This window comes from Miniopterus schreibersii (assembly GCF_964146895.1).
Source record: "Miniopterus schreibersii genome assembly, chromosome: 8".
Lineage (NCBI taxonomy): Eukaryota > Metazoa > Chordata > Mammalia > Chiroptera > Miniopteridae > Miniopterus > Miniopterus schreibersii.
Window position 1 is genome coordinate 55,136,024 of NC_138109.1, and position 20,272 is coordinate 55,156,295.

General features: G+C 40.2%; 1 protein-coding gene across 2 annotated transcripts in view; it reads left to right on the top strand.

Annotated features, from left to right (window-relative positions):
- The window catches only part of CLCA2 (chloride channel accessory 2), a 42,795-nt gene that overhangs the window by 7,585 nt on the left and 14,938 nt on the right, over window positions 1-20,272 (top strand). For both annotated transcript variants that reach the window (XM_081145291.1, XM_081145292.1), the window contains 8 exons: window positions 2,873-3,093; window positions 3,950-4,087; window positions 10,743-10,893; window positions 13,737-13,845; window positions 14,809-14,968; window positions 16,890-17,117; window positions 18,723-18,953; window positions 20,002-20,179. In XM_081145291.1, the coding sequence (XP_081001417.1) occupies window positions 2,908-3,093; window positions 3,950-4,087; window positions 10,743-10,893; window positions 13,737-13,845; window positions 14,809-14,968; window positions 16,890-17,117; window positions 18,723-18,953; window positions 20,002-20,179 (1,381 nt within the window). In that variant the 5' untranslated portion in view covers window positions 2,873-2,907. The remainder of the gene's footprint in view (window positions 1-2,872; window positions 3,094-3,949; window positions 4,088-10,742; window positions 10,894-13,736; window positions 13,846-14,808; window positions 14,969-16,889; window positions 17,118-18,722; window positions 18,954-20,001; window positions 20,180-20,272) is intronic.

Below are 20,272 nucleotides of genomic sequence, written 5' to 3' on the forward strand. Positions count from 1 at the left end.
ACAGGTTGAACTGCACAAACAGACAATGAACAAAGATGTGCTTTAGATTCTTTAGTTACTGAAATTTAATAACTCTTATTTTCTTGAAAGCAGATAAAAGCATAGCAGATTCCTATAGTTTGTACAGCACTGGAAGAAATGCTTGAACATCATAGTCCCCATTTTTTTCACTTCAGGCATATTTCATTTCTTAGATATTATAAAATCTATAGACATGAGCAGTGAATATTTTTTAATGAAAGGATACTTTGTTCTTTCTGTTCCCAAAGTCACACTTTATCAGAAGTGGACACTCTATTCAGAAATGACTTTTAGGTCATTTAGTCAAGTCAGTTTTCTCCTGCAGGGTCAGCCTGGCCGAAGGAGACGGCAGTAAGAAGAGACCTTCAGCAGGCCTGGTTCCTGACAGCAGACGAGGGTTCTGAGGGTGGGTCAGAACAGAGGTGGTGGGAACAGGCTTTCAGGACTCAATGTGACTCTCCCAAGACATGGTCAGAGAATAGGTCAGCCACTGAGAACCTTGAAAGGGGCAGATGATGAAAGCGAAGTCCAGTCAAGTGGCCAGACCTGGGGATTGGGTTCCAAAACCAAGGAAGCAAAAAGCAGATAGACAGGAATGAATATGCCTGGACTCTCAGCCCAGGGTTAGCAAGGCCTGAGCAGCTTGTTCAGGTTTCAACCCAGGTGAAGTTGAACAAGGTTGTTCACTTACGTCTGTTCTTTATAAAGCTACATGCACTCGGTAGCCAACATTCTACGCCCCACATTCTAAGGGATCCATTGTAATTGTCAATAAGAACAAGCGAAGAGAGAGCTGGAAGGCAGTCCTCAGTGACCCCTCAACCAGTGAACTACTTAGACAATGTGCATGGTGGCAAGAAACTCTTCCCTGATTCTTGGCAAAAGCTACTCTCACAGTGTGCCTTACGAGTTGAATTTTTAAGCATATTTCTTCACTGACAGAAATGGTGTTTTCTTAAAGTCACAAGAGACTGACATAATAAACTGCAAAGGAAAGTTGAAAATAAAGTGCATTGTTCCACTCCCTGAGTCACAGCTACAGACAAAGCCTTTGGAGTTGCCACGCCTGTGAATCTCCACTCTGTAGACACCATGAGAGCGAGCAGGAAAAACCCGCAGCTGGGAATTAGCCCCTGAAGACAAGACAGCGAAGCTGACTTCTGAGCCGTAGAGTGAGCAGCTCTGGCAGCAAGTGATGCCCGGTGACATTCCATTCCCTCCGCGCCCGGGCAGCACCAGTGCCGAAGCGCTGTCTGCCGGGAGGGAGCGGGAGGGAAGCTGTTCCTGAACAAGAGCCTCCTTCTGGAAGGGCTACCCTCAGAGTGGGGGGCAGGGGCCAGGGGGGAGTATTGTCATACTATTATTTGTGGCTCTTTCGTAATCTGACTTTTATTTACTTCTCTTGACTCTATGTATTCATTCAACACATATTTACTGAGAGGTTACTGAGCTAGGTGCTGAGGAGGAGTGATCAAAACAGATCACATGCCCTTCAGCAGGAAGCAGAGAACCAATTGCACAATAAAAATGTGACCTGGAAACCATAATCATGCTTCAAAGGAGAGGGATGCTATAAAAAAGGGCATTTGACAGTTAGGGAGCCCAGCTCAGGCTTCAGGCCAGAACTGGAGTTTGAAGGAAAGCAGGTGAGAAGCAGTGAGAGAAGAGACTCCAAGCAGAGGGACAGCAATACAGTCAGCGTTACAGCTCTAAACGTTTCATTTCTAGTTTCTTGAGAACATGAGAGAACATGATATCGTGAAAAACAATGGTATTTAAAGCCGGTTGGTCTTGTTCTTGCACGAGGACAACAGTTGTACAAGTTACGTAGATTTTCTGAACCGTGGTTTTATCACCCATAAAATAGGCGTGATAAAACCCATCATACAATAAATGTTAGTTTCTGCCCCCATTGCCTAATTTTCATAATCTTTCTGAGACTCGGTGCTTTCATTGAAAAACAGAAGAATTATACCTGCATCAGGGAATTGACATTTAAATAGGTTCATTTGTAAACTCTAAAGCATTATGTAATTATCAGGTATTAATAATCACTTAGAAAATATCTGAGAGGCCTACTTCATTCCAGATCCTGTGATAGGTACTGGAGAAATGGAAGGTTGACTGGGGCAGAGTCTCACCCTCACAAGAGAGTTGCTGAAAGAGAAATTCCTTCTTTTCCCTGCTCCAGAGGAAAAAGGTAGCCAGGGCAGAGGGGCAGGCCTCTGTGGCCTCCACAGGCATCCAAGTTCCTGGCACTTGGCCCTCCCTGGGGGATACCTGATACCCTCCCCCCAGCCATTAGCTGAGAGCTTGCCCAGACTATCTGACCCAGGGGCCCTAGGGACAAGACTGCAGGATGGATTTCTAAATCTTCAAAATAACCAGACAAGGGAATCTTAGCAACAAAAAATGTGACTGAGTGCGGTAAGAAAGTAGTTGCGATGGAGAAGGCTGTCAAGGGTAAGGAGAGGAAAATCACTGCAGACAGACATCCGTGTTTCTATTGAAAGTGGATTGAACAATCCAGATTCTCTGATTTCCAGCCCAGCCACCCAGGCCTCTCTCTTTCAAGTTCCTTTCATCTTACTTGCCTCTTCCTTCTGAGAAATATAAAATGAGTATGAGGTGGAAAATGTATTACTCAACCATGATTTAGGAGCAAGCTCAGCCACAGAAGAGGCAAGTGTGGCATAGCCCAGAGAAAAAGAACTTGTAGAGGCAGGTCTCAGATAGATCCACCTCTGATTTTGCAAAGAAGGCACCGCCTTCATCACAAGTTCTAGGACCTTCAAGTCCAGAAAGAAACTACCTACTTCCCCTTGAGAACCTGGCACAATGTACCTAGCAGGACCGGTGTGAGTAAACCAAAGGCTGCTCTACAACATGAGCCACAGGGACAATGCAGGTACTGTTTGCAGCCTGAAGATTGTGACTCTCCTGGTGGCCCTAAGTCCAGAGCTCCTATTCCTGGGAGCTGGAGTGCAGCTTCAAGACAACGGGTATGATGGACTACTCATTGCAATCAATCCTCAGGTACCCGAGGATCAGAACCTCATCCCAAACATTAAGGTGAGTGGCAACTATGAAGTCAAAATCATTTTCCCATTAGAACAGACCTGTAGCCTTCTTGAAGGAGCTAATAACCCTGTCTGATTTGTAATTTGAGCAATAAAGAAAAGCAGTGTTTCTGAAAGATTATACCAAAAATTATACTTATGGCCAAGTCAGTGTGTTCACCTAATTCTGTGTAGCCTCAGTTCACAGACTGTTGATCTAGACATCTTTTATTTTTTTTGTTGTTGATTACTACTAATTTTCCTGCTTTTGTTTTCCTATATGACTGTTTTGGGGGTAGCAACTTAAAAAATATGCATTGTGGCATGGTTTTGTGCTTATTAAAATCATGTTGTTGGATTCCATCCTGAGGGTGAGAATTCTCAGACAGAAAGAGTGGAAGTCTGGTTGGAGTGCCAAAGAGCAAAATTCTTTCTACCTGAATTTTCTCTAAATGACTATTTTCACTTTATAATAAGGAAGGACCATAGCTCCATTACCTAAGAGCCTCCTTTCAGTAATGCTTTAGTGACATGAGTATCATTATAAGGTGTGGTCTTGAACATGCCCACAGGTGTAACATGAAAAGGATCGTTTGGTAAAAGCTTAGAAGGCTTTCACACAATTGGAAAAATTATATAGGCAAGCCCAGGCATATAATGAGTGTCTTAAAAATCTCTTCCAGATAACCATTTAAGTTTATTTATTTGTTCCTAAGTTTTCTCATAGTCTAATGCTGTCGCTAATAGAAGTGGGCTCCCTCAAAATACTTTCATTATTTGTTATTGCTACTTCATTCCAGTGTGATCAGAAAACTCCAACATAAAGGATTTACAATGATAAAATAAGCTTTTCATTTATTTGGCTGTAGGAAATGATGACTGAAGCTTCTTTTTACCTATTCAATGCTACCAAGAGAAGAGTGTCTTTCAGAAACATAAAGATTTTAATACCTGCCACATGGAAAGCTAATAATTACAGCAAAGTTAAACAAGAATCATATGAAAAGGTAAGAATTCGGAATTTCATTAAATGAACTTAAATCAAGAGGAGGGGGAAACAACCAAAATATACTGTGTTCAGACTTTAAAAGTGAGAACTTAGGCAAAAACAAATCATTGGTATTAATATGCAAATATTATTGGGAAGGTTGTTAACCACAAAATATATAGACATATAATAAAGGAGTACAAATTATGCACTAGAAAAACAAGCAAAATGCCATTGCCCAGGGAGCCTCTCAGAAGGTCTCTTTACTTTTTAACTTAGAGGGTCTTTCCTGAAATTTCTGGTTAAGGACCGAAAACTAGTTTTATCTACTGAGTATGAGCTATAAAGAGAACAATTCTAATTATGACTATCTTATTTCCCATCCTGTCAGGGCAGTAAACATGCATGTCCAGAGAGAAACATTGACCACCCACGCACATAAACATATGACTGTCTTCTCCTGCCAGAGTGTAAATTAGCAGAATTTCACATCACTCCACATCTAGGACAGTTTTGGGGGAGTATGTTGATAAGAAGGAAGGCAGAAAGTTGGGGTGGGGAGTGGCTACCTTCTCTTTTCTATCCAAAAAAAGAACCACCTTCAAAGGACTCTGATAAGATGTAGAGTTAAACACCCATGATGATGTCTGGCACATACTAGTATGCATGCTATAAACAGATGTTAAGCCAATCTGGCAAATCACTGAAATTACTGTGAACAAGAGCCCTGGCAACGACCAGTAGGGGGAGAAGCAGCAGCATTGGAAACGTAGCTCAGGGCTTCAGCGATGGAGTGGGTTCGAGATCTGTAACTAGCAGCTCAAACAGAGGGACTGGGACATGTGCTACAGTTTCCCTGTTTCTTGTGTCCTTGGTATGGAACTTCCTAAGCCTGCTTTAATTCTTAGCTCTTATTTGAAGTTACTCTCTTGGTCATTGAATAGTATAGTAATCTAGAGAAGCACCTCAGGGTCCTGAAGAGGTTACAGAGTCTCTGAAAAGCATTTGGTTTATGACCAGGTGAAAGCATTTTACAATGTTTGGGCTTGGAGGTAGGAGAGAGAGGAGCCAGGATAACCTGAAAAGAGAGCTACTGTTTTTTAATCTTCAACTAAGTGCCAGGAATCCTACATATATAGAGTGCCTCCCCAAAAATATATACACGCACTATGAATAACTATAAAGGCAATGTTTATTAAAATATATTTTATTTTCAAAATTGAGCTACCAGCTGTTAAAGTGTGTGTACATCTTTGGGGGACACCCTGTACATATTGTTTCATTCCCTCAGACCCTAAAATTAGTTACTGTTATCACAAATTGGGAAATTAAGGCTCAAATAAATTAAGAATTTTGTTCCAAGTCAAACAGCTAGTAAATTTCAGAGCCACAGCTAGTAAATTTGAATCCATGTCTATTTGACTCCAAAACCCATGTTCTTTGTACTAAGCTCTATTGTCTCTATCTATCTATATAGGCTGCATTAACCAATTTGGCCACCTGTGGAACAAAGAAGTATTAGAGATAGCCAACCCCCAAACCAAGTAGTACTCCTGATCCTAATGAAGAAATAAATAACTAGAGCAAAAACGAGAATGTGACTGAACAGAAAGATTAAATTGAAGGCTGTTCATATATGGGTTGGATAATAATTTCTTTAACCTCATAATGTTAATTAAGCCAACACTTAGTGGATAATAATTACATACAGAAGCCATGCTAGGCACTGCAGGGGACTCAAGGACAAGAAAGGTGATGCTGTCCCTGTGAATCTAGCCTCATGTAGGTAGGAAGGAAGGGAGAGGAGGGAAGGTTAGGAATAGCAGGCAGGGTCTGCCTCATTATGGTCTGTAAAGTAAAATATTAACCCTAAACAGCCTGAGGATTCTGTGCCAAGCAGAGCACTTTCCCTTTTGCTTCAAGACAAATTTCTAGAAATAGAAATGAAATTTTCTCCAAATGAAGGATATGGAAGAGCATGACATCTGTAGCTCTTTTTGTAGCTGCTGACTTGCAAAACCCTTGGCTTGAATTCCTATCTTTCCAATGATAAATGTTAATTATTATAAAAGTAATTCATGCTCATTGCAAGAAAATCAAAAAGTGCAGATAATGGAAAATAAAATGAAAATATTACCTTCCTCTACTCATCAGTGGCACACACATGCACACACTCATACACACACATCGTTACACATATAGTACAAATAGTGGTTATTATGTATATACATGTATGTATATTTATAGGATGGTATTAGGTCTATTGTTCCAAAATCAGATTAAAAAGAAAAAACAACATACTAACTTCTAAGGGTAAGTCCTGAGACAACATAACTTTCTTTCTAAAACTAAAAGAAACAATGTTGTATATAAAATTGTGTTCTGTAAATGGTTATTTGAGTAAATATTTACATTATCTTTTGACTTAAAATATTGTTCTAGCAATAATACTTGAGATTGTACGGTACAAGAGAAAATATAACATCAATAGCATGCTTGTTTTGCCGATTTCTTGCTTGAGAAAAAAAAGACAAGGCTTAAAAGAAACACATCCTATTTTATGCCACTGATGAAGTAACCCTCATCAGGTTGTTCACAAAAGGCTGGAATATTTTACAATACAGTTCTGAAGGATATGCAAATGCCTTTAAAATTTCTTCAAATATTTTATTGTATTTATACTGTCCTATAATGTCAGATTTTTACATTGTTGACTTTTGGGGAAAAAATTTGTTCTGATTAAATTTTATTATATAAATTTTTATTAAAGTATAATCAACATATAATCATTTATTAGTTTCATGTGTATAACATAGTGATTCAAGATTAGTATGCATTGTGAAATGATCACCACAATAGGACTAGCTACCATCTGTCACCATATAAAGTTATATACTATTGATTATATTCCCCATGCTGTACATTACATCCCCATGATATATTTTACATCTGGATATTTATACCTCAGATCCTCTTTACCTGTTTCCATACCCCCCAACCCCCTTTCCTCAGAAAATCACTAATCTGCTCTCTATGAGTCTGGTTTTATTTTTTAGATTCCACATATAAGTGCAGTCATGCAGTATTTGTCTTACTCTCTCTGACTTATTTCACTTAGCAAAATGCCTTCTGGGTCCATCCATGTTGGCTCAATGGCAAGGTTACATCTTTGTTATTTCATTGTGTGTGTGTGTGTGTGTGCACGCGCGTGTGTGTGTGTATTGACCCTTAAGTTTTTTCCATATGTTGGCTATTGTAAGTAATGTTGCAATGATCATAAGGCATATACATCTTTTTGAAGTAGTGTTTTCATTTTCTTCAGATAAATACTCAGAATTGGAATCTCTCGATCATATGCCAGTTTTATGTCTAATTTTATGAGGAAACGTCATACTGTTTTCCGTAGTGATTACATCAATTTACATTCCCACCAGCAGTGCATAAAGGTTCCCATTTCTCTGCACCCTAACCAACAATTGTTATTTCTTGTCTTATTTATAATAACTATCCTGACAGGCATGAGGTGGTTTCTCACTGTGGTTCTGAATTTCATTTCTTTGATTATTAGTGATGCTGAGCCTCTCTTCATGTGCCTGTTGGCCATCAGTATGTCTTTGAAGAAATGTCTATTTAGACATTTTTAAATCAGATTTTTTTTTGTTATGGAGTTGTATGAGTTATTTATATATTTTTGATATTAACCACTTATTGGATATATGATTTGCAAATATTTTCTCCCGTCTAGTAGGTTGCCTTTTGTTTAGTTAATGGATTGTTTCCTTCACTGTGCAGAAGCCTTTCAGTTTAATATAGTTCCATTTGTCTATTCTTGCTTTTGTTGTCCTTGCCTTTGGAGTCAGATAAAAAAACAAACAAACACCAAATTGCTGTGCATTACATTCAAGTAATTAATCCATTTGAGTTAATTTTTGTATGTGGTGTAAGATAAAGGTTCAGTTTCATTCTTTCGCAGGTAGCCATCCCATTTTCCCAGCACTGTTATTGAAGAGACTGTCCTTTCCATTGTATATTTTTGCCTTTATTATCATAAATTAATTCACCATATATGTGTTAATATCAATATCTGGGCTCTGTTTCTGTTCCATTGATCTATGTGTCTGTTTTTTTACCAATACCATGCTGTTTTGATTATTACTATAGCTTCGGAGCATAATTAGAAATCAGGAAGCACACCTCCAGCTTTGTTCTTCTTTCTCAAGACTGCTTTATTCAGGGTCTTTAGTGATTCCATACAAATTTTAAAATTATTTGTTTTAGTTCTGTGAAAAATGACATTGGAATTTTGATACGGATTGCACTGAATCTGTAGATTGCTTTAGAGTGTATGGGCATTTTAATATTAATTGTTCCAAACTAGGAGCACAAAATAGCTCTGCATTTATTTATGTCTTCCTAAATTTCTTTCACCAGTGTCTTATAATTTTCAGTACAGGTTTTTAACCTCTTTGGCTAATTTATTCCTAGGTATTTTATTATTTTGAAGTAGTTGTAAATGGATTGTTTACTTAATTTCTCTGATATTTTGCTGTTAGTGTATAGAAATGAAACAAATTTTTGTATAATAATTTTGTATCCTGCAACTTTATTGAATTCTTTTATTACTTCTAACAATTTTTTGGTGGAGTCTTTAAGGTTTTTTGTATAAAGTATATGTCACCGGCAAATAGTGATAATTTTACTTATTCCTTTCCAATTTGAATGCCTTTATTTCATTTTCTTGACTAGTTGCTCTGGCTAGGACTTCTAATACTATGTTGAATAAAAGTGGTGAGTACTGATAGACTATTCTTGGTTGAAAGTCAATTCTTTTCAGCACTTTGAATATGGCATTGCCATTCCCTTCTGGCCCATAAAGTCTCTACCCTAGCTCTTAGTTGTCTCTTAAATCTTTGTGATTGTCTAAAAAGCCTAATTTATTCTTTTTTTTAAATTTACTTTATTGTTGAAAGTATTACAGATGCCCCCCCATTTCCTCCCCTTTCCCCCCTTTCCCATTCTCTCACCCCTCTCCAGTTTTTCCCCTGTCTATTGTCTGTGTCCATGGGCTGTCATATATGCTTACAAGCTCTTTGGTCAATCTCTTCCTGCCCTCCTTCCCACTTTCCTTCTGAGATCTGTTAGTCTGTTTCATGCTTCCATGTCTGTGGTCCTATCTTGTTCTTCAAATTATTTTGTTCCTTAGATTCTTAATAGGTCTCCATTGTTGAGGGAGTGCCAAGACCTGTCAGTTTCTCAAGGGTAGAAATCTCATTTAGCATCTAGTAGCAGGTCAGTTAGGAAGTCAGACCCTCAGGCAGCAGCTTTTAAAGTATGTGAATATATCCACAATCATAAGGCCTGCTGGTCTCCGGATCAAGAGATCTGCAGGTGTTTCCTAAGTGACACTGGCTGTCTTCAGTAAGGCAGCAAGAAATACCTGACTGCCATGCCTGTGGGCTTCACTGATGCATTGAGAAAATATCTTGCCTGTGTGTGCACATGCACACATGTTGCCCTTAGGAGGGGAGCAGTAGGATGCCATGATTGCTAGTGCTTTCAGGCCCCAGCCAGGGACTGGCAGAGTGTGGCAGCTGGCTTTGCTGGTGACTTTCTGCTCATCTGCCCCAGCTGGGCAGCAGCTGAGTACAGCAACCCCACTCTCCTGTTTCAGCAAGGCAGTGGGACAGTGTGGCAACTACTCACCCTGCCTGTCCTAGCAATGCAGCGGGACAGTGCAGCATCTGATCTCACTCACCTATGCTAGGAGGGCAAGCGGAGAATGCAAAAATGGAATTTACCAGTGCCTCCATCTCCAGAGAGAGTTTCAACTATCTTCTGCTCCTCCAGCAGATGTTTTAAGATTAGTAAATGAATCTCCTTCACATATAGTCTAGGGACTTCTCAAACTTCTGCTTTTGCACCAGGTCCCAGGCAAACGACACCTCATGTGAGCCCTTTACAAGAAGAACCTCAGCCCCCTACAGCCCTTTGGGTCCCTTGGACATCAGCCCCACTGGTTTTCTAAGCCAGTGCAGATCCCAAGGGTTGATGTGTTTGATGTGAAGCTCTTCTGCTATAGGAGAAGGCCCAAACTGGTGAGATCCCTCCCTACCTGTGTCACTGCATTGGAGACACATTTGGGGGGCGGGGATGCAAGAGCTTGATCTCTCATAACTGTCTCAGTGTTGTCCTTTTATCTTTTTTTTTCCGTGGAGGAGCAGTTTATCTAGTTTGCAGAACTTTTCAGAGAGAAATGATCCATACATAGCAGTAGATTCTGTGTGTCCACATTTATGGGAGGACGCGAGTTCAGCATCTTCCTGTGCTACCACCTTGGACCCCCATCTGAAGGTGGCACAGCTCAGTGTGATTTGAGAATATTTTAATCTAGGAAATCAGGTCAAATGGAAGTAATGAAGCTCTGTGAAAATTTGCTAAGCTTTTAAAATGTAGATGTTTTTTAAATTGCCAAGTAATTTTGTTGACATTTAGTAGTGAATGCATGTTAAACTCCATCTACAAGGCATTTATTTTTTTAAAAAAGAATCTGTTGTTAAATTTGAATATAATTCATAGAGTAAGATGTACAGTTCAAAGTGTTTTAAAGTGTATATGTTTATGTCACCAGCATCACAGTTGAGATAGAGTATGACAAGGTATTTCTTTTAATTTAGGCAAATGTTATAGTGACTGACTGGCATGGGGCACATGGAGGTGATCCATATACCTTACAACATAGAGGGTGTGGAAAAGAGGGAAAACACATTTATTTCACACCTGACTTTCTACTAAATGAAGACTTAACAGCTGGCTATGGATCACGAGGTAAGTATGACCAATCAAGAAACAGACATTTGCCACCACTGTTTTGTGCTTAGTGCTGACAAGGCCTTAGAGAACCTGAAACTTGACAAAGACCATATGGATGGGGAGATAGGGCCACATGCCCATGAAAAGATGAGGAACACAAAGTGAGCCAGAAAGAGTTAAGCACCAGGTTAGTGGCCCAGATTGTGAGTGCTATAAGAACTCAGTGAAAGGAGAAAACATTTTGAGCTAAGGATGGTCAAAAATGACCTCATTGAATAGAGGGGCTTCAAGGTTGAATATAATTTTGATAAGAGAAAAAAAGGGAGAGATCAGTGAAAATAGCGTAGATAAAATTGTGCCAGCAGAAGCATCCAGGGCATACTTGAGACATGTGAGCAGTAGACCCTATTAACGGGCAGAGTGACTGTGGGTAGTGCAGTCGTGGGGGAAATGCTGAAATACACGTGGGGGTGAGTGATGGAGAGCTCCAAATGCCCAAGCAGCAAACCCCACTGACGGCTCATAAGCACAGGGGTGCCACCATCGAAGCCGGGTTTTAAGGTGATGAACTGAGCTGTGCGGATAACCCGGCTTCCTCAGATCAATGAGGGAGAAACTGGATGTCCAGAGAACTGGACGTACCAGAGAAGTCCGTGTACAAAGCCAGGAGACTGGAATGTGGAGGCAGTGAGATGAGAAGGACGGGAAAGGTAGTAATAAAAACAATGAGAATTTTCCATGTTCCAGGTGCTGTGCTGTTTGCTTTTCAAATGTTATCTTGTTTAATCCTAACAACTCTAAGTGATGAGAGATGTTCCAGAAGGGGCAAAGAGAAATAGCGTTCTGAACTGCTGCAGTATGGACAAGGGGGCTGGGTGCGAGCGGCAGTAAGGAACACTCCAAGTTTTTGGCAGAAACGGAAGGAACCAATTTAAAGAGGGAAATTCACAAGTATGGGTTGAGGCAAGTTGCTTGTGAGGAGCAGTGAACTATCCTGGTGGAAAAGCCCAGCCTGTGGTTGAATGTGGGTGGCTGGCATTTGGGAGAGTAGTCAGGGTCTTAGGTTTGGAGACTGGCATTTAGTGGATGAAACCTGAGGGAGAAACTGTGGTGAGGAAAGATCGGCAGGTCAAGGACTAGCCATCCCATTCTTAATTTTTTTTTATGTTAACATACAGTAGTGCCTTTCAAATGTTTTCATGATTACCCCCATTTAAATCTAAGTAGAGTCTGTTATTCTCTGTATAGCTAGCAGGCATTGGAGCAATACACTCTATAAAACACATTTTATAAGACACTTAAAACTTTATAAGAGTTTTTTTTTCTGGTAACTATGAGGTGCTGATGATCTCTGCATAAACATATAACTTCATCAGCACTTCTAAATTCCATGAGTAGGCACAAACTTTTCCTTAACACTTTCGGCTTAAACTGTTCCCCTCCCTCCCTTTGTCCCAAGGTCCAAAAATTGCACAATATGCCACAGCCTAAGTCAACTCAGCAAACACTTCCTGGGTTTCCATAACTTTAAAAAAATTTTTTAAAGTGCACTTTGAAAGGAGAGTTAATCAAGGAGGGAGAAGTCAGTTTTGATGTGAATGTTGAAGGAAATGCAATATTTAGAGAGGTAGAGAAAAAGTTATAAAGGATTTTATGCTGAGGATGAGGTAAGAGTTGGAGATAAATATAAATGTGAAGAATCAGGGATAAAATAAAAAAGAAAGAACCATCCAATCTAGAGAGGAAATTCTGTGATTTTTTTTTTTAATTTATTTTTTTGCTCCTTCCTGCCTCCTTGGCCCCAAAGTTTCAGTCGCTGACCTGGATGGTAGAATTGCCTACAAGAAAGAAAAAAAAAAACAGGCATGCTTGGATAACACAGTCTGAAGAACAAGAAAGGTTTATGTGCTGACTTGGTATCTTAGTCTGTCTGGGCTGCTATAACAGATTACCATAGTCTGGGTGGCTGATAAACAGCAGAAATTTATGTCTCACAATTCTGGAGGCTGGAAGTCCAAGATCAAGGCACCGGCAGATTCAGTGTCTGGTGAGGCCCACTACCTGGCACGTACACAGCCATCTTCTCACTGTGTCCTCACCTGGCAGAAAGAGGAAAGGAGCTCTCCAGAGTCTTTTGTTGATGTTGTTAATCCTCACATTGATGAGAGAGAGACATATCGATTGGTTGCCTCCTGCAGGAGCCCCCACCGGGGCTGGGGATGGAATCTACAACCCAGGCACATGCTCTTGACTGGGAATCGAACCTGAGACCCTTCGGGGTATGGGCGGACACTCTAGCCGCTGAGACACACCAGCCAGGGGTAGAATGTCTTTTATAAGGTCATTAATCACGTTATGAGGGCTCCACCCTCATGACCTGTTCACCCCTCAAAGGCTCCACCTCCTAATACCATCACATTGGGGGTTTGGATTTCAACATCTGAATTTTGTAGGTACATAAACATTCAGTTCATTACACTTAAATAAACTTCGTTCCTTTTCCTTGAATCCTGACTTTATAGGCCTATATGAAGGTAATTAGAAACCTGCTAGGCAGCTTCACTGAGGAAATGAAAAGATACAGGACATACAGGACTCCTCAAATACATGTGCAACAAGTAAATCGGCTGGTTTGCATTTACAGAATTAAACACATCTTCACTCTGCCTCTGTTAGACGGTGGGGGGTAAAGTAGAAAGTGATGAAAATGGGGTGAGGAAGAGGAAAGTGGGAGAGAAAATTGTACTTCAACCCTTTGGAATGATTATATATAGTCAAGTAATGTTGCGTCATCACTGATTAGCAAGGCCCATGGCTGAGATGTTAGGAACTCAAAACAAAAGCTCTCTCTTCCACAGGCAGAGTGTTTGTCCACGAATGGGCCCATCTCCGTTGGGGTGTGTTTGATGAATATAACAATGAGAAACCTTTCTACATAAATGGGCAAAATCAAATTAAAGTAACAAGGTTAGTAATTTTCTCATGCTAAAAATTCAGTTTATTTTTTTACTCTAAAATTAAGTTTATAATGGCAGCTAAAACTTAATGGACAATTTTCAGTTTTGTAATGTACTCCATTTTTAAAATGCTTATATGGTTCAAATATCAAAAAGTTATATCCTTAGATATCTCATGCCCACCACTATCTTTACCCTATACCCTCTCATTTCCTCTAAATAACCATTTTTATTTGTTTCTTATTTATTCTTTCCAGATTTCTCTAGAAAAAATTTTAAAATGTATATTCTTCCTCACTCCTTTTTTAAAAATATATAATTGCATAATGTTTCATTGTGTGGACATAACATAATTTTTCAGTCACTCCCCTACTGTAGTACAAGTGGGTTGTTCCCAATCTTTTACTACCAATAATACTATAGGTGATAATGCTACAGATACACTATTTCTCACATATGTAGGCAGATATGTATAACAACTGAATAACTTCCAAGAATTATTGAGTCAAAGGGTACTCTCAGCTGTAATTTTGGTAGATATTGACTGATTCCTCCCCTAAAGGTTGTATTATTTTCATTCCCCTAAACAATTTGAAATTACCTATTTAAGAAGGAATCCTTTTAAATATCATCACTATGTGTCAATTCTCATCTCCCTCTGATGTCCAGTGGCAATGAGCTCAGAGGAGCCCTGCCTCGCACGCTCTTCCTTGGAGCTCCAAACATTCATGTTGATTTCCTGGTAACTTTTGCTTTGACTTTGTTTAGCTGGTGAAGCCCTTGCCAATACAGAACCTCTCATCAAGATCAAATTCTTTAACATAAAGTGGAGTCTATTTCTAAACTGATTAACTTTCATAGAGTAATTTTTAAAATTGTTGCAAGCTACAGTATTTGCAACTCATTATTATATGAGCTAGTGAAGAAAAACAAGTATTTCTAAAATAGACCCAATTTTTCTTTTTCTTTTTAGGTGTTCATCTGACATCACAGGCATGTTTGTGTGTGAAAAAGGCCCTTGCCCCCAAGAGAACTGTATTATTAGTAAGCTCCTCCAAGAAGGATGCACGTTTATATATAATAGCACTCAAAATGCAACAGCATCAATAATGTTCATACAAAGTTTATCCTCTGTAAGTATGGCCTTGGAACTATAAACTCCGACAGGATTCCATCTCTTCCCAAGACAGATTAATATGTTTTAAGTACTTAAACAAAAATACAAGATTCACTGTGTTTTAGAGCTTGGGGGACCTTGGAGTTCATCTAGTTTCTATTTTGCAGATTAAAAAATAACTGAGGCCCCCAAAGGTGATCACCAAAAACAGATTCCTTAGGAAAGGATTATTTGCTTTCCAGGGAAGGTGATTTAACAAGAGCCTTATAAATCTCAAAAGTTGCTCATATGTTGGTGTTGCTGTATATTTTCACAAGAAAGTGTACTAGGTTGATGGGTGATATAACACATGATTGCTTCTCTCATTTGAGGTAGCAATCCACTCTTATTTTAATTGCACTTTCTAATGATCTTTCCCTTGTTTTGCATAGTCTAGAATTTAAAAAGTCAGGGGCTACCAAGGGAAGCCAACTAACCTTTAGCTTCGCAGGTTTGGAAACTCAGCCTTGTCATCATTCCACACTAATTGGCAAGACACTAGTGTATAAATCCAGAACACCATTTCAAAAATTATTATAAAAAAGAGTATTCTGCCATGGGGATCCAATACTTGCCTCCTCAGGCCAGTTCATTTTCTCTCTGAAGGAAACAGCATGAAACAGTCAAGTTCTCACCTGATCTGAGAGCATGGAATCAGAAAGGAGGAGTTAGGCGACACAGAGGTTTAGTGGCATCAGCCTTCGTGACTAGATGTATCTGTCCATCTTCACAAAAACCTGAAGGTCAAATCTGTGAGTCATCTCTGCTCCGTGCAGCTTAAAGCACTGTGGGCACATGCGTCTCTGAAGTTGTCTGTTTCCAAAGCCAAATAACACCCCTTGGATTGACATATTCTTTTTTTTATATAACTTTTTTCTTCAGTCTGGTTTTAGTCAAGACTAGGAGTCATTCTGTAAATTTGAAGTGATATTTCTTATTTCTTTTCCAATCCATTATGTTTTTAATTTATAGCTTTAGTGTCTGAAGCCAACCTAATTCCATGTGTTTCATCTACATTGATTGTGATCCTTTGAAAGACTTACCCAGTCAGATAACCTTTGCAATCCCCTAACCATAGTCATAAAACATAAAGGAGTTAAAAACAAATAACAAAGAAACCAGGTTCTACTCCTGTCTCCCCATCATACTAAGAAACTTCTGTCCTTAAGTAATTATTAACCCTTTGAAGCTTCAGCTTCCTCTTCTTTGTAACTAGAAATAAGACTAAGAGATTCTTCTAGCTCTAAGGGCCCATGGTTCCATTCTTTATAGGAATGTAGCCACTGGGAATAGATGGTAACACATTACTTTAAAATGTAAATTACACTTCTTAAAGCAGTGTTGACACAGGTTTAATATTATTAAATGAATTAGATCTATATTTCCAAATAAAGAAAAAGATCAGGAAGTAGATTTAAGTTGGTTTTTCTTTATCCTGGTCTTACAAAGATCAATATTTAAACTAGATCAATATTTGCTGACTGATCAGTAAAGGTGCAGTGGTCATTAAACATGATTTTAAGAAATAAGCTGACCAATATATCATCTCCTGGGGTGTTTTCTTTAACACAATATCATGCTAAGGAAGGTGGAGATTGTTTTGTTTTTTTAAGATTAAGATAGGTGTATATGTGGTCTGCTCTCTGTTATCCAAGTGCAAATAAACGTTAATAGAGCTTGATCTCAGTACCACAAAGGTGCCAGTGTTTCAGGCAAAGGGTGCCAAAGGTTAGGTGAAAATTTGATAGCATTCTTGAAGTAAAGAAGGACATTGCTGTGGCACTTCTGATTCCCCATGTTTCAGCTCACCTTTCCTTCTCCATCAGCTGCTCGAGCGTGAGCAGCATGTCTCGGACAGACGAGCCTTTATTCCCTGACAGGCTGTGTTCTTGTTCCAGGTGGTTGAATTCTGTAATGCAAGTACCCACAACCAAGAAGCGCCAAACCTGCACAACCAACTGTGCAGCCTCAGAAGCACGTGGGATGTGATCTCAGGCTCCGCGGACTTTCGTGGCAGCTCCCCCGTGAGCAGGGCTGAGCTGCCGCCCCCTCCCACGTTCTCCCTCCTCCAGCCTGGGGCCCAGGTGGTCTGCTTAGTGCTGGATGTGTCCAGCAACATGGCAGAGGTAACAGTTTTGAACGGCAATGGCTGTAAAACATTCATCAGTTTTTAATTCTTTTTTCTTTTCAGAGGAGATACAGGAGTGACAGAATAGGGTCTCTGCTTTGAAATACAACCCAGTGAGGGGGACACGACACACACGTGTGAATAAATACAGTTGAGTGTGATGAAGCTCCACAGAGTCGTGAGGCAGCACCTAGTTCTTTAGAAGTGACTGAGGAAGACTTCACCAAGAGGGTGAACTTGGAGTTGGGCCTTGAAGGATGAGAAAGTGCCCGCTAGGTTGGGTGAGGTGAGGGAGGGGAGGGAAGACATTCTAGAGCCAGGAAAGGTACGTGCAGTGACCGAGAGGCAAAATTAGAAGGATTTGTTCAGGGAAGGCGCATCCGCTGGTATGGTTATAACTAACATTGGGTGGCTCTGAGAAAGTGCAGGCAAAATGGAGATACGGTATGAATTTGAGAGAAATTGAAGGCCTTGGGTTGATAGGACCCAGTCAAGGATGTGGGGGCTGGTAGCAAGGAGTAATAAAAGAGAGTTCCAGGTTCCTGGCTTACCTCGTTGGGAGTAGAGGCCATAATTGAGAATAATGAGCTGATGACCGTGATGTGAGCAATAGCTCCTATTTACTAAGTGCTTGCTATGTATCCATTTTTCTCATAGAAAACCGAAGCTAAAAAAGATAAGTAATTTATCTCTGGTCACGTAATTAGCAAAAGTTGAAGGCAAGATTCAAAGCCCTTGTTTTATCCACTCTACCAACTTACCTTTCAATATTGTGAAAGAAATAATATTTGGTAAAGGAGGCAATGAAGCCAAAGTGTGTAGAGTCTGAGATACCTGTGGGACCTTAAATTGGAGATACCTCCTAAGCAGTGCGAAATGCAGGTATAGGTGTTAAGAGAGATGCCTGGGTTGTGGATGGAGACCGCGGTTATCACTGCACAGGTGGTCGCTGAAGCTCAGCTTGCTGCTCCACAGCCATCAGAACAAGTGACCTCAGTGAATTAATCAGCAGCATCACCTGTCCCAAACTGGCCACTAATATTACTTTATACTTGGTTAGGAGTTCAAGGAGTAACTGTGCTGTCATACATATATCTCAGCTGATCCTCACAGCAATTCTATTTTAGTAAGAAATATATGATTATCCCCACTTTAAAGATTAAGTGCCCAGCCTAAGATGACCATTATAACAGAGGGTAGCATCAGGATAGATACTTTTTACTGCCACTCTCTACCATAAGGTCTCTTCACAATGTTTCCTCTTACCCAGACTGAATTTTAAAAGAAGCAGCTACAACTCTCAATTGGTGTTATAGATATTTGAATTCTGAATTGGAGAGAAGTAGTGAGGATATGAGTTCTTAGAGAGTAGTAATTATGAACAGCTTATTGGGGACAGAATTCCAAACCACTCCCTCTTCCCAGAAAAGCACCAATTTTTGAGCCTGCACAGTATTCTAGCATTGTGTCACTCTTTACAACTCAAAACAATTGCAATTCAAAATCCTAAAGAATCAGCAGAGAGATTTGCTTATTACTTTACTTAGTCATACTTTTATCTATCAACCAAATGTTGTTACCTTTTTTCCTTTTTGGGACATAGGCTGACAGACTCCTTCGACTGCAGCAAGCAGCAGAATTTTACTTGATGCAGATTGTGGAAATTCATACCTTTGTGGGCATTGTCAGTTTCAACAGCAAAGGCGAGATCAGAGCCCAGCTGCAGCAAGTTAACGATGATGATGACCGAAAGTTGCTGGTTTCATATCTGCCTGCCACTGTGTCAGCTGAAGCAGAAACCAGCATCTGCTCAGGGCTTAAGAGGGGATTTGAGGTACAATACCCCCAGTCTTGGATCCCTATCGTGTCCCTTTCCCTCATTTTTTATCTGAGTTGCTTCTCATTTGGAGCAGTCTGTTACAATGTGGTCATAACAGGCCTCAACTGTAGGAGAGTAGTGATGGGATTACCACTATGGCCACTTGCTCGCTATTGTATCACCCGTACCTAACAAAGTACCTGACACGCAACAGTTGCTTAATAACTGCTTGTTGAAGGAATGAGTAAATAAATAAAAACAATGGCCGAGGCTGGGAGACTTCAGCATCATCTGGACACTTTCTGAAACTGGCCCTGTCAATTCTTGGACTATCCCAGCTGTGGCCATTGTTACCCTTGCCTTTTCCAATCAAAATCAGCATGTCTGGCTCCTGACTATAGTCACATCAGGCCTCAAGCACATGAGACTCAAGGCCAGAGGTATGTTTCAGAAATGATAGAGTTCATCTAAGTTAGCATAATTCAACATCTGGGATGCAGCCATCAGTCAAACACCTGGTAGCAAGCAAAACACATCAGTTGCCACTATTGCTGCCTAACGCAAATATTACTCAACCATGGCTGCCCATTGAAATCACCTGAGAATTAAAAGATCCTGATGCCTAGATCTCATCCCCAGAGAGGCTGATTTAAGTGATCAGGGGTGTGGTCTGGTCTCTAAAAAGTTTAAAGCTCCCCATCTGATTCTAAGGTGCAGCCATAATTGAGAACCATAGCTCTAGGGCCCCTTATTGGTCACTCACTGGATCTCAGAGGCCAGATCTCGCACAGAAAAGTTCCCTCAGATCAGCCATGAGGGACTCTATTCTAAACTAGTGACACATCACGGTCATTGGAATAGAGAGCCCCTGACCACAGGCAGACGGGCACTGGTTGCTATGTAGAATGACAAGTGCTGCGATGAGGAGCTGAGGGCTGAATGGGAACGGACATGGAGTGTAGGTACCACAGAGGAACTGAGGCATATGCCCCACTGGAATTTCCAGCCCAGTAAGACCATTTGAATTACATTTCCTTCCGAATGACTGATATTCCATGTTCAGGTGGCTGAAAAACTGAATGGAAAAGCCTATGGCTCTGTGATGATATTAGTGACCAGTGGAAATGATGGGCACTTCAGCAACTGCTTACTCACGGTGCTCAGCAGTGGTTCAACCGTTCACACCATTGCCCTGGGCTCATCCGCTGACAAAAACCTGGAAGAATTCTCACATCTTACAGGTAAATACATTTCTAAAAACTTATGTTTTAGAGCATTTCTTTTCTGTATGAATATTCAAAGCACAACAGTGAAACCAGATTATGTCAACAAAA